The sequence below is a fragment of the Trichoplusia ni genome, unplaced genomic scaffold (genome assembly GCF_003590095.1).
Source record: "Trichoplusia ni isolate ovarian cell line Hi5 unplaced genomic scaffold, tn1 tig00003798, whole genome shotgun sequence".
Lineage (NCBI taxonomy): Eukaryota > Metazoa > Arthropoda > Insecta > Lepidoptera > Noctuidae > Trichoplusia > Trichoplusia ni.
Window position 1 is genome coordinate 153548 of NW_020800454.1, and position 13332 is coordinate 166879.

General features: G+C 37.5%; 2 protein-coding genes across 2 annotated transcripts; one reads left to right on the top strand and one right to left on the bottom strand.

Annotated features, from left to right (window-relative positions):
* Positions 1-645: 645 nt before the first annotated feature.
* On the bottom strand, positions 646-5196 carry LOC113508088 (vacuolar protein sorting-associated protein 41 homolog). Its single transcript, XM_026891054.1, has 2 exons — positions 4614-5196; positions 646-2966 (listed from the first exon to the last, which is right to left on the bottom strand). The coding sequence occupies exons 1-2, from the start codon at positions 5047-5049 to the stop codon at positions 883-885; spliced, it is 2520 nt and encodes an 839-aa protein (XP_026746855.1). The 5' UTR covers positions 5050-5196; the 3' UTR covers positions 646-882.
* A 200-nt stretch (positions 5197-5396) lies between these two features.
* Positions 5397-11416, top strand: LOC113508090 (DNA polymerase nu-like). The gene is made up of 14 exons (XM_026891056.1): positions 5397-5437; positions 5770-5836; positions 5931-7004; positions 7367-7483; positions 7991-8114; positions 8198-8432; positions 8590-8831; positions 9108-9238; positions 9342-9448; positions 9588-9771; positions 10166-10320; positions 10525-10665; positions 10802-10951; positions 11265-11416. Exons 3-14 carry the CDS (start codon positions 6211-6213, stop codon positions 11393-11395), a joined length of 2511 nt encoding a protein of 836 aa, XP_026746857.1. The 5' UTR covers positions 5397-5437; positions 5770-5836; positions 5931-6210; the 3' UTR covers positions 11396-11416.
* Positions 11417-13332: the final 1916 nt, after the last annotated feature.

A 13332-nucleotide genomic window follows, 5' to 3' on the forward strand; every position in this document is an offset into this window, starting at 1 on the left:
CAAAGTTGTCGTGAACAGAAATCAGAACTTTATTTGTATAGAATGTAGGTATTACAATAAGCTGGTAATATAATAATACGGTGATTCAGGGGACGTGCGTGGAAGGTGCGTGCTTGAGCACATGCACAATAATGTTGAATGTTGCTTATTTGTCCTACCTACGATATAAAAAAAAGGTTTTTTTATTCTTACAGCAGTGTCCATAGTTTTTTTTTGCACAAATACATATTTATAGTAAACTAGCATTCGCCAGCGTGTTGTATAAATGTTAAACATAATAAAGATTTTTAAATGGAATAATGCGTACCCTATTTTACTTCTAATCCCTTCAAGATGATGTGTGCTAAGTTTCATGACATTTGGATAAGTATTTTTCGCGTGGAAGCGTAACAAACAAACTTATATTCAATTTATAATATAAGGACAGGTAGAAGAGATAAGATTTTAGAATTGCATTGTGGTTGAGGATGGATACTAGACCAGGATTCTGCCAAGTCGAATCCATCGAAAGAGCGGAGAGATGAATGAGAGAAACCAGTTGGTTATTAAAAACAAATCTTTTTTCTGCTGACCTTCTTTGATCAAGAGAGAGCTATGTTGATAGTAATATGTTTATTCATTAGTCTAATAAATAAAGAAAATGCATACCAGCAACATGTTTTATTAGAATTGTATTATTGATATTTGGAGTTTATCTTATACAAGGAAAATTATACAAGCTACTTCATTATAAAAGCACCAAACATTGATAAATATTTTAATTAATAGGGTTAACATAATTATACAAGTTAATAATGGCAAATATTGTTCAATCATTACAATTTTTAGTTGTACTTATATACAGTTTCTATCTAAGAGTTGAGCTTTATAAATATATAAGGGTCACATTTTGACGGCGCTACACACGGAACAGTTGTCACATGCGACGCCGTCGGGAAGGCACTCTTTGTGGAACGAATGCCTACAGTTGTAAACCAACAAGTCTGAAGCGTTCGACAAGTCTCTTATTATAATGCGACCTTGGCACACACAACACATGAAGTCGTCCGTCACGGAGATGCCTCTCTGTTGGTTGACGATCAACTTCTGATGCAGCTCGAAGTAGTTCCTCAGGGTAATCACTTTACACGCTTCCTGCACTGAAAGCTGAAGATGATAGTCGCACATCATTTTTGCGAGAGAGTCCTTGAGATCCTTGATCTCGCAGCCTGACTTGATGTTCTCTATCAACATTTGCGGATCCACGTAGTTCCCAATTCTCTTGAGTAGTAAGGTCACGTATTCGGGCTTGTCCACGGTGCGCTTGATAAGATCCGTCCACAGCTCCTTATCATTATGCTCTTGGCAGAAGTTTATTGCTTGATTAATATCTGTAAGCTGTTCTATTATTATTTGTAAAGCTTCTCTAGTATTGCCAATGCGTCCCAATAGGAACACCATTTCAGGGTAGAAATTATTACTTTGACACACATCCAATGCTTCTTGTATTGGATAGTTATCGCTACATTTTAGAAATGGAAGTAGTTTGTCCCTTGCATATTTTGCGTACAGCCTTATTAATTTCCCATGATATCTGCCATTAGGTTCTATTTTGCTGTAAGCATCTAAATATTTAAAAAGGAGGAAGTCATTCTTAGCGAGTTGTTTTTCGACAACTTCTACAGGTACCTTAGTTTTGTCTAGAAGGACAGATATCGCTTTATCACAGTCGAGAGTCATGAGGTTCAGGATTTTGTCGTGTATCACATTGTACATATTGTGTTTAGTGATTAGAGTGAATACATCTCTGTGCTGGAGGGTCAAGTAAGTTGTTAAAGCTTTATCGTATTTCTTCTGAGAGCAATACAGTAGTGCTAAAGCTTCTAAATATATATTTTTATCAACCTCTGTGGTCAATAAATGTTCTATTACTTCATTAACAATAACACCTGTTCTGTACAAAGTTGGTTTCCAATCTTTAACAAGTTTCAAGAACCCTTGCGGGTCTAGTTTCAAATATTCATAGAATATAAGTTCGTATATATGCGAACTCAATGCTTGCTCACTTGTTTTAGGCACATAGGGACTGATAGCTCGTAGCTGATTCACTTCAGCAAACTTCAATATCTGTGTTTCCCATAAGACTTTGTCGTTCTTACAAATCCTAGCGCACAAGACGGCCGCGTCCTCGAACAGGTGTTCGGTCATCAGGTGGTCTAAGTACTGGACTCCGACGGTCACTACTGAGTGTTTCGTTGTCTTACCGCCTACTTCTTCAAGAACTGTTATTGCCTTTTCAAAACGACCCTGTTCTGTAAGCCATTTTACTCTATCATCTATATCGTAGGGGCTGGCTACAACAATGTCTTTCGGAGATACTATAAAAAATCTGTTCTCTTCTATGAGCATATCTAAATAATAGTCGTTACAGGAATACTCTTCGTAGCCCCAAATGTTAAGACTGTCTGTCGATATTTCATAAAACTCGCAGTCTTTGTAATCGGCAACGGCAAGCACCGGCCTCTGCGCCTTGCCGGTTTCGGGGTCGCTTTCTTTGGGTACTCCCAGTAGAACCAGCTGATCATCTAGTGGGCCTAAACCACTGATAAAGTAGTCAGTCTGGAAGGTGTATACAGGATCAACTAAATATTCTGTTACATCTCGTGTCTGGAGTTCGATTTGACTTCGTTTTCGGATGACGCAGATTCTGATGGTGTCTACCCAGCCAATCATGAGCGTTTTGGGGGCAGACCACAGCAGATTACAGCGGTAGTCTTCTATAGACCTGTTAGGAGTCTTCTCCCACTGGATGAGCCCGAGGGAGCAGCGCGCGACCAGGTCGTAGACGCGCACGCCCACTTCACTGGCCCACGCGACGAACCGCTCGTGCCACGACATCGCCTGGACGTAGCCTTCGCATTCGCACAGCACAGTGCTGCGAAGGCGATTCAGGAATGTCTTCTCATATAATGTTAATTTGTTGTCACCTGGAAAATAAATGACACATAAAAATCATTTCAGTTTTAATTAAACTAACATGACTAAAATCATCGTGACTTTTTAAATTAATCTGTTTGTGTTATAGCAGAGCTTTTCTGGGCATCTTCCAGCTGTAGAATAAAATGAGCTCCGTGTTTACATAATGTTAGATTGTCATACAATTTTAATATGAATGCAATCAAAAGGTGAAATTTTATTTGCATGTTTGATTATGGACATTAGGTCGATGAAAATAAATCAATTCTTGTGAAATAGGTTTCTTAAACATTTAATAAGGTTTTGGCAACTTATAACAAAGTTGACAAAATGTGTCTTTATATTGGATTTCAAGAATGTTCACTTGACATGCACAAAGACATCCAGATGTGAAGATGTTTGTATGTTTATGCGCCACATCAGATATTAATTAACATCACTGGGTGTGGTGTGGTGTTTAAATGTTTGAGGTAAATAACATGTAGAATTTTTTTACTGTAGGGTAAAACTAAACATATATACTAACTAAAAATATATACAAAAATTAATTACTGTATGTTAGTCTCGCTGAAACACAAGAACAACTGAACAAATTTTCGTAATAGTAGAGGGTAGGTGTGGGAAAATATGGATAAATTGGGGAAAATGCAAAAATTAAATAACATTTAATTTCCCATGTAAACTACGTTACCTACTTTTCTGTCAAACTTTTGAAATATTTCGATGGCTGTCATAGTTTTGAATGTAAATTGATAGAAGTTTTTATAGTTTCACATAATATAATATGATGATGTTGAATCTATACAATTGCCTTGTGATCAGGTACTATGCAGGAGAAACCGCAAGAAACAAATAGTTTTTATTATAAATAGAAGCTGGCGACAACACAAAAGTTTCCTTAAATCTCAATTTTGATGATTCATTATGGAGCAACTGACAACCTATATTAATATAAGGCTACTATAATATTATACTTAAATTCCTGGTGTTAGTGGCAGTTGACAAGTACTATTGTTAAAGCTGCTATTAATTTTAATCACACTAAATCAAGATATTGTTATCATTGTGTACCATTAAACTCATAAATACTGGATGGAAAAATATGTGCAAATATTTTCCTCTAGTGTAGTATACATGTGATGATGTTGTAGAATGATGATAGCTATTGATGATCATAAGGTTTGTAGATCATCTAGAACTCACACATTACAGACGAGCGTTCATTAAACTTGCATATACTTGTAACACTTGACTAAATTATAGCTACACTGGTGAATTATTGTAATATTGACTCAAGCAGCACATGTTCGGCAGTTGTTTTATGGTAATTGTCTGTATATAAATATTAAAAATTTCACTGGGAAGTTAGTCTTGTATGAAAAAATTGATAGCAAACCTATCAAAACTTTACTTTATGCCAGTTGTTGTTTATCACTCGATTAGTTCCTTTTTATTTGTGTAAATAGCTGATGAAAAATGATTGAAGAATTTTAAGTATTTTCTATACTACCCATTTTAAAACAATTTTTTTAACTAACATATTCTTTGAATAACCGTATATACATATATAATTATATTAATTATTATAAAATTAATTAATATTTATATTAAAATATAATTTGTAATGTTTTAATAAACGTAGTAATAAAAAAACTTGCCTGTTAAAAACCTTCTACCTGATCCTGATTTGAAATAACAAGGATCCAAAGCAATAGACTTGACAACTCTGCCTAGGGTGAGGTTGTGTGTGTTGTCGTCAGTGTACAGCCCGTACACGAGCACTTTGCCGTCGTCCGAGCAACTCGCTATGTAGTCCCCGTTCAAGTCCACTGAGATCTTGTTCACAGCTATTGCATGAGCCTGCAGCTCTTTGTTCTTGCCATCTTGTGATATAGGCACGGTATTCCCTTCGTGGTCTAATAAGTGTATCACGCCCCATTGTGTTCCTAAACAAATAAATTTGGTATGCACACATATACAACTCACTGCGTCTTTCAATAAGATATTTTGTACATCATTTGCTAGTCTATCGTATTTTAATTTAGGCTCCTCGTCGGGCGGCAAGCTGTCATAGCTTTCTAAATTTACAGCCATGATTGCAATATCCTTATTTTGTATTGCGAACACTATTTTCTGATCACATTATAGATTTGTAAATATTATTTCTCAATTTCCTTTCGCGAACACAGGGTTCGTGATTTTTATTGTGACATTTACTATTGTCCTGTGTTGCCACTTGTGTTCAATAAAATATGCATGGTCTGTTTTACACCAAAACCATTTTACGACTTTTTTTATTAAACTGTTATTTGTGTAAGTGTTACTTATAGTTGCACAGGCACTTACGTAATAGATTTTTTTTTCATTGCTCAGAGTTTGTGTTTAATTAATGTAACCGGCGGTTTTTAAAACACTACACTATTTAAATTTAAAAAGTAAATCATTAAGCGCGTTTTTTTAAATGGCGAACGATTAACTTCGGGTGAGTAGGTGAATGTTGCACATAATTCCGAATTATTTTAACAGTGTTGACTGTAACTATCTTGTAACTTTTGTATTGTGTATCAAAATGAATAGAGACAAGAACTTGCCTTCTCATAGTTGGTATCACAAACAATTGTCTCCATTTGGAAAAAAAGTCTTACAAGTTTTAATTAAACATAAGAATAAAGGTAAGGTGATGTTTTAATGTGTAACTAGTAATTCACCCAAAACACCTCACACAAAATACATATTATTTAAAATATCTTAAAATGTTTCTTTTATTCAATGAACTTACTCCTTTATTAGCGTACTTTTTTGTCATTTTTCTAGTTGATCAACAAAATAGCAATAAAATCCAACATCGTCTTTATTCCAAGGAAAATCAAAGAGTTATTACGTAAGTCTTTTGTTTATCCTATGCCTAAAATAGGAAAAATAACTCATCTAGGATTACTTTTCCGGACGATTACTTATTTTTAGTTTATCTTTAGTTTCGGAGAAAATTCAGTGGATAAACTACTTTATACGCCGATTGACCAATTAAGACAGCCTGTTCAATCTTGCTTGGTTGAGAATGATACCAGCTTCAAGCTTGCTGATAATTTCAACACGGTTCTAGAAAGTACCGATAACGATAACTTTCTACATCCAACAGTCGTTACTAATAAAAGTACACTGTTAAACCTTCCTTATGAAGATCCTGATCAGAAACGTACGTTAAATGATGATAATGGTAACAAAAACAGTAATACATGCATAGATTGGGATGATATGTTTGATTCAAAATTCCTGCAAGAAAATAATGGCAATGTCGGAGTTGGTATATTAAACGATATTAATGAACCATTTAATGTAATAAACAACAAAAATGAGGTTGTGACTAATGCTGTAGGTAAATCTGTAGCAATCAAAAGTTGCACAAAGAAACGTAAGAATAAAAAATTGATAGATCATAAGCCGAAGAAAATACGAAATAAAACAAAAATGATGGAAACTGAAACATCTACAATGGACAATAACTTGCAAGAAAAAGTTTCTTGTGAAAAACCGAAAAATATGCTCCGAAAACAATGCTACACGAGGACAGTGAAAAATTGGCTCGATGATGTTGAATCACTTAATTCTGTCGCTGAATGTGTTATAGATGCAGATATTACTAATAATAGTGGCGAAAAAGTTACAGGTGAAACAAATGAACAAATAAAAAATGTTTACCTGCATGACAATAAACATGAGAACAAAAAAGTTGATGTCACGTCGCTTGTTAGTCAGAAGACGCAGAAGACTGCAAAAAAAGTAGTTCAAGCTCAATTGGCTAACAAAGACGGGGTGATGAAGTTCAGCAAACCGAAAATTAATAAAAAAAATAATCTTGATGTGACGGAAAAGAAACAAGATAATGTTAAAGGGAAAACAGCAAGGAAATTCGTACCTCCTATTAAATCTCAAATTCCAGTGAAAAACGTCACTTATGAAGTTTTTACAGTGAATGAAATGAATATCGAAACTTACGATGCCAGTTTTAATGTAAAGGATAATGAAGTCCTTGCAGTACTGTTATACAGGTACGATAAATACACTAAGTATATATTATACTACTTAGTTTTCTATATACATTTATTTTTGTTAAAAACTAAAGAACGGGAAAATACTCAAAACGTTTTTCTTTGAATAAGGCCGTTTTCCATTCACTTTTCAAACGTCTTAGTAATGACTAGTCTTCAATGATAGTTTACTTAGATACCTAGTAGAAACATGTGTAGAAACAGTGTGTCTGTAAGTGCTTTATACTTTACTTTTAATTAATTATTCATGATGTACCTTTGTTAGTCTAATTATAATTGCAAATGCATTAACCGCGTCGTTTCAGTTAATTTGACATTGGGTAAACGTTGATCTGGTTTATTTTTTTGTTCGTCTGCTGCAGCAATGGGTACTGTCAGCTTAATAGTCATCACACTGACGGTGCGTGCATTCCTGATGGCCTCATCATCTGTTGTGACAGTATGTTCTACTGTTTCAAGGGCACTGGTCAGAAAATTAAGTAAGTCCAAATCTTCTTTTTATTTTAATTAGATATCCTTAGTTACTTCAAAGTTACATGAAGGTAGCTACTTCTTACATTATTCTAAGGAACCTCTGACAAACGGTGAAAGAAAACATATTGGAGAGATTCTAAAGATTGGAAACAGTAATCGCCACTGACTAGCTAGCTGGAGTGGGGACTAATGGTCAAACCTTCCTTTTATATTATTACAAGAGATGTGTGCCCAGAGGGACTTCGTCGAGACGTGAATGAGTAGGCCCCACGGCCACGGCATGATGGTTCGGTTGAGTTGGCATTCACAAACAACTTTTCGCAGGTGCCGTGTCGATGTAAGCTCCTACTTTAGATATAATTTTATTTATAAATCTGAAAAAGGACAATAAGTGCCCTAAGGTATTGCGTTACTACCCTGATGAGAAGAGTCGACCCGAAGTGTTTCTTAGGTGCTAAGTTCTTCTATATATTATCACCACGCAGGCACTCACTTCTTATTTATTTTTACAGAGAATTAATAACACGGGTGATGGAAAACAATAAAATTGTTTGCTTTGGGGCTCGAGATATTTTAATTTATATGGCGTGTATGTTGCAAATGGAAACTCATTCAATTCAAATATACGATGTTAAGGTTCGTTTTTATTCCTTTCTCTCGTAAAAGTCTGATTTCAATCGTAAAAATTAAAACATAATAAAAATCAAAAATGTGTTTAGATCGGCGGCAGCCTCCTAGACCCTGATAACTCGCCGGAAAACTTTTCGGAGGTCGAAAAGCTCTTGTCTTTTACACCTCAATACACGATAGGCACTGAGTGCGTTCTGCAGAAAGCCGCTTGGTACCTGACGCTGCTGGGAGAGTGCTGGCAGAAGCTGTGTGGGATGCTGAAAGAAGACGCTTTGTGGAACGTCTTTGTAGATATAGAAGCGAAGTTGTTACCAATTATTACAGGTACCTCGGTATAGCCTCACTTTATCTTTGCACATAATTAAATTGTAACACAATAACTTCAACCCTGCATCTTTTATTAGTACTACTGTCACTAGAATACCATACCTACTGTACACAAAAAGCAAAAATTTACTAATTTTGTTTTTTCTCATAAAAGACATGGAACTTCGCGGTGTAATGATAGACTTAAATAAACTTAAGTCGATGGAGGAAGTTCTCGAAAACCGGATGAAGTTGGTAGAACAACAATGTTACAAAGCAGCTGGGAAGGTGTTCCAGATAAATTCCGCCTTGCAAGTGAGGTCAATCATTTACGACGAACTAAAACTGGACACCAAATGCAATGTTAAGATCAGGGAAACTTTGGTCAAAGGGGCCAAGTCTACTAACGAGAGTATGGTAAGTATTGTTATAGCTTCTTAGGGAGCCTTACAGATCTCATTAGAGTGTAGAAGTAGGTATTCTAAAGTTAAAACGGGAGCCTATTACTAAGACTCCACTGTCTATCTTATGAACTGTGAAAGTTAGACATTTATATGGATGAACTATTTCAGTTGTCGCAACAAACATAAATACTAAAATATTTCAGCAGTCAATAAATATAAAAAGTAGTTCCCTAAATCCGTGGTACCTCGGATGCTTTAGTGCGTTTCTATTTGAATACATATCTTCCAGTTGCGAAGCTTGATCTCGGAGCATCCCCTACCGAAGTTGATCCTCGAGTATCGCCATTTACACAAAGCTCATGCCACTTTCCTTTCGGGGATATCTCAGCATATCAAAGACGGTGTGGTTAAACCTACCTGGTAAGTCTATTGTGCGTTAGTACCTGTAAGACTTTTAGAAAAGATTTTGAACGTAATTTATGACAGGATTACCTAAAGTGTTACTCGACATTGCGGTCTTTAGGGTTCAGAATGCTGCAGCAACTGGTCGGATAGCATCCAACAGCCCAAATCTGCAAGCTATACCGAAAGCTCCATTCAGTCTCGTTATGTTTCCTGATGCTGCTGATGGTAAGTGTATCTAAGACTTAGAAACAGAATTTACATTAGAGTATACATATTTGGCCTTAAAACACTCATGACATATAAAGTTTGATTTGTTTTGAGGTTGAGGTGACGTTTTACTTATGTGAAAATATGTTTCTGCTAGGTACAGGCCTGGAGGAACACTTGAAGTTCCGATCAGTGTACATTTCTCGGGAAGGCCACTCGTTTTTGGCAGCTGACTTCAAACACATTGAGTGCCGCGTGTTCGCGCATGCTGCCGCTGATAAGGAGTTACAGCACGCGCTGGCCTCTTCTGATGACTTGTTTCGGGTGCTTTCTGCTAAGTGGTAAAACTTTATTACTTATGTATCCGCATCACGGAATTTATATTAATTATTACTTTTTTATAAGTACTTACTTTTGAGAGGAATGTTAATACTTAAATGATACAACGGTCTATTCAATTATATTTATCGGGATCACACGACTGGTGAGGGGGTGGGGTTGCGACCCCCTGTCGCAGCCTGAGCTCATGATGAAGGCCCCTGATTGGGTCCGAAATAAGGCGGCCGAAGATATGCGTGTGTAAGCCGTTGCTTACTACTTGAATATATCTTCTTTTGGCCGAAATATTTGGCAGTTTGTAATAAAAGGCTAGTAGTCGGTACTATACGATATTGAGAGATGTTTAGTAGTTAAGTATGAGATGGTTTAGACTGTAGAGTGTCCTTTATTCCTAAGGTTAAAGAAAAGTGAAAGCGAAGTGTCGGCGGAGGAGCGCGAGCGTACGAAGCGGCTCGTGTACGCGAGTCTGTACGGGGCGGGGGCCGGCAAGCTGCGGGAGATACTCGGCGTCAGCCACGACCAGGCGCCCGACGTCGCCGCCAGCTTCCATAGTAAACACCATACTAATATATTATGTATTCTTAGTAGTGTGCTCAAACTGAATCTATCTCATGGTACAATTGACAAACTTCTGATACCCAGTCAACAGGAACCAGATACGACATTGTATTGCAACTAGATGGTATTCTAATTTTCGTTCTTTAGTGTATATGTGTGGACACTCAGTGTTAGATGTGATCTCGTGCGTGGCGCAGGAACGTTTCCGTCGCTGAAGAGTTTCGCGTGGGGCGTGAGCGCGCGGCTGCGCGGCGGGCTGGCGCCGCGCTCGCTGTGCGGCCGCACGCGCCGCCTGCCGCCGCCCGCGCTGCGCCAGGCCGTCAACCTCGTCGTGCAAGGTAGCCACGCTACACAAACCCGCAGCTTGACATCTCCGACGCTCTACACACCTCTATTACTACTCTTGGCCAGCTCCAGCTTTTTTCATGAAGCCTAAGCTGGCCTCCTTTTCATAAGTGGATGTGTAACGTGTAGGGTCAGCAGCGGACGTGTGCAAGACGGCCATGATAGCGACGGCGGCGCGGCTGCGGGCCAGCGCGCCGCCGCTGCGCGCGCAGCTCGTGCTACAGATACACGACGAGCTGGTGTGGGAGGTGCGGGACCAACACCTGCACAGGGCCGCCGGTCACTACACTTATTTTTTTACTGCTATCAAAATATAAACATCTGTAATTACTTAGTGACAAAAAAATGTTCTCTAGTAAAAAATGTTTTTGCCCTGTGTATTTAACCTGCTCAGACTCGTATCTCATTTAGAAGGTAAGTACCCTCAAATTTATTTGTTCTCCAATTGATTTGTTTAGCTTGAGCCTCTTTTTATGAAACCTTCAGTGTCGCGACTTTGACCTACATTACAAATGTTTGATGTCGGTGGTGTTTCTTGTTAAAATGTATTGTTTTCTTAGCTAAGTGGGTATATTATTTCTAACAATTCCAGGCCTAATAAAACAAGTGATGGAGGACTGCGGGCGTCGCTGCGGCATGGGGGTGTCGCTGCCGGTCTCTATTAGCGTGGGTAAGAACTGGGGGGACATGCTCGAATACAACTGCGTATTAGACACTCAATAAATTGTATTACCATTATACGTATATAATTGTTTTAATTAAATAGGTAATTACAATTTAATTCCAATTATTGTGTTGGCCAAATGCTTAAGAGAATAGGAACAGTTTCAAATGTAATCCAATTGCCTTTCATTCATCGGACATTGTAAATAGCAGAATCGGGGCCCTGTTATGTATTAAATTCCAGAAAGTATATGAAAGGTGCTTAAGGTAAATTGTACATTATGAAATAATACAGCAATATATTTTCTATAAATATATTTATGTACAACACTTCACAAACATGAGACATTTATGTGACTCACAGTGGTAGGTACATATCATAACAACAATAATTTATTAACCCTTGTGCATAAATGCTAAGCTATGTTTTAAGCCTAGGCGTATTAACATATAAAAAAATAGCGAAAATAGCCGAAATGATTCAGTCCTTTAAAGTATATCTACACTACAAACAGGTAACGTAATGTAAAGCCTAGGTTACACGGTGCGAGCTAGCATGCGAGCTGACCGTGTCAGTTACTGAGGTGCAATAGCTCGCACTGTGTGACCGCATCATACGAGTAACTGTTATGTGCGAGTGGGACAGTTGCTCGCAAGCGAGTTACTTCAACATTTTTTGTTTTTACTCGCAACTGGCCTTCCCCCACCACGCCACTCGCACGTCGCTCGGTCGTCAACTCGCATGATTTCGCGAAATGACAGTAGCTCGTACGCTCGGGCCCACGCCGCACAGTGGTTCGTCCCCATACAAGAGGTTGGACATAGGATTCTTAAAACAAAAACTGTCGAATTTAAAAATATAAAGTATGCCATCGTATTCCTTTAATAAATTACAACAAATACTACTGATTCATTTTTTTTTATTGGGCTTATAGTTTAAGAGTAAATCGAAAAAAAGTGTTTATTCACTATGGAGAACAACACAAAAACGTCTGTATCTCGCGATTCCCGTCTTGTTTCGTTGTGCCGTTACCATTACTTATTTCTGCTGATTAAATGCTACATTTTCTTCAAAGACACATGGTGCGCGAATCGTGCACTTTTTGAGATATGACCAAAATAAATATAAAAATAAAAATTGAGCCCTAATACGAGTGTTTGACGTAATATGACCTGATCCAAGTTGATATAAGTAGATAATGGAAATAGGAAGAGAAGATAAGGTACGAAAGTAGCTGTTCATGTAAAATGCGTGCATTAATAATCGCTGACAGTAATAATTTTGACAATAACAACCAAGGTATCGAATTGGACGAAAACATCAATAATAATAGAAAGTAGCAATAAAAACGGATTATTGTCGGTAAGAACACAGGTAATTAGCAAACAATAGCATCAATTAGTTAATTGCTAATAAGCCGGCCTGTGATTTGCACCTGTGAGATCATTAACACGTTGCACTTAATGACAATCCTAGATACCGCATTAGACATATACATCAATAATATGATGAGATGCTTTCAAAAACATTAACTAATGTACATCCTCTTCTTCATCAACATCGTGATCACTACGATCGTCATCGTCATCATCGCTGCTAAAGTCAGAATCTGCTTCTGCAACATCGGTATCAATGAATTCAAAATCAGGCGTGTTATCATTTATGAGTAATTCGCTGAGTTCTTTAAATGAAGACTTTCTTTGTGTATTTTTCATTTTCGGCCGTATGCTAGTAAGAAGAGGATCCGAAGATAATAGCAAGTTGTTGAGGATATCTTCATTAGTCGCGATGCTACTATGTTTCCGCGTATGGTTTTCTCTATATTTGCGAAAGTCTTTATTTCTCGCTTCCGATGCTTCTTCAGACATGAAGCCTATAGGCAGAACAGATAGGTGGTCCACTATCTGAGGCCCATGTACTAGTAATTTATGAAGGCTGGAAGGCATATAGTACCACGCATAGAGATCCACATACATATTTGCTGTCTCGTCACAGT

Coding starts and splice junctions, on each gene's coding strand:
- LOC113508088 (XM_026891054.1), bottom strand. CDS start 5,049: ATGGCTGTAAATTTAGAAAGCTATGACAGCTTGCCGCCCGACGAGGAG. Junction 2,967..4,613: donor AGGTAGAAGGTTTTTAACAG/GCAAGTTTTTTT, acceptor TTTATTTTCCAG/GTGACAACAAATTAACATTA.
- LOC113508090 (XM_026891056.1), top strand. CDS start 6,211: ATGTTTGATTCAAAATTCCTGCAAGAAAATAATGGCAATGTCGGAGTT. Junction 10,666..10,801: donor CGTCAACCTCGTCGTGCAAG/GTAGCCACGCTA, acceptor TGTAACGTGTAG/GGTCAGCAGCGGACGTGTGC. Junction 10,952..11,264: donor ACACCTGCACAGGGCCGCCG/GTCACTACACTT, acceptor TAACAATTCCAG/GCCTAATAAAACAAGTGATG.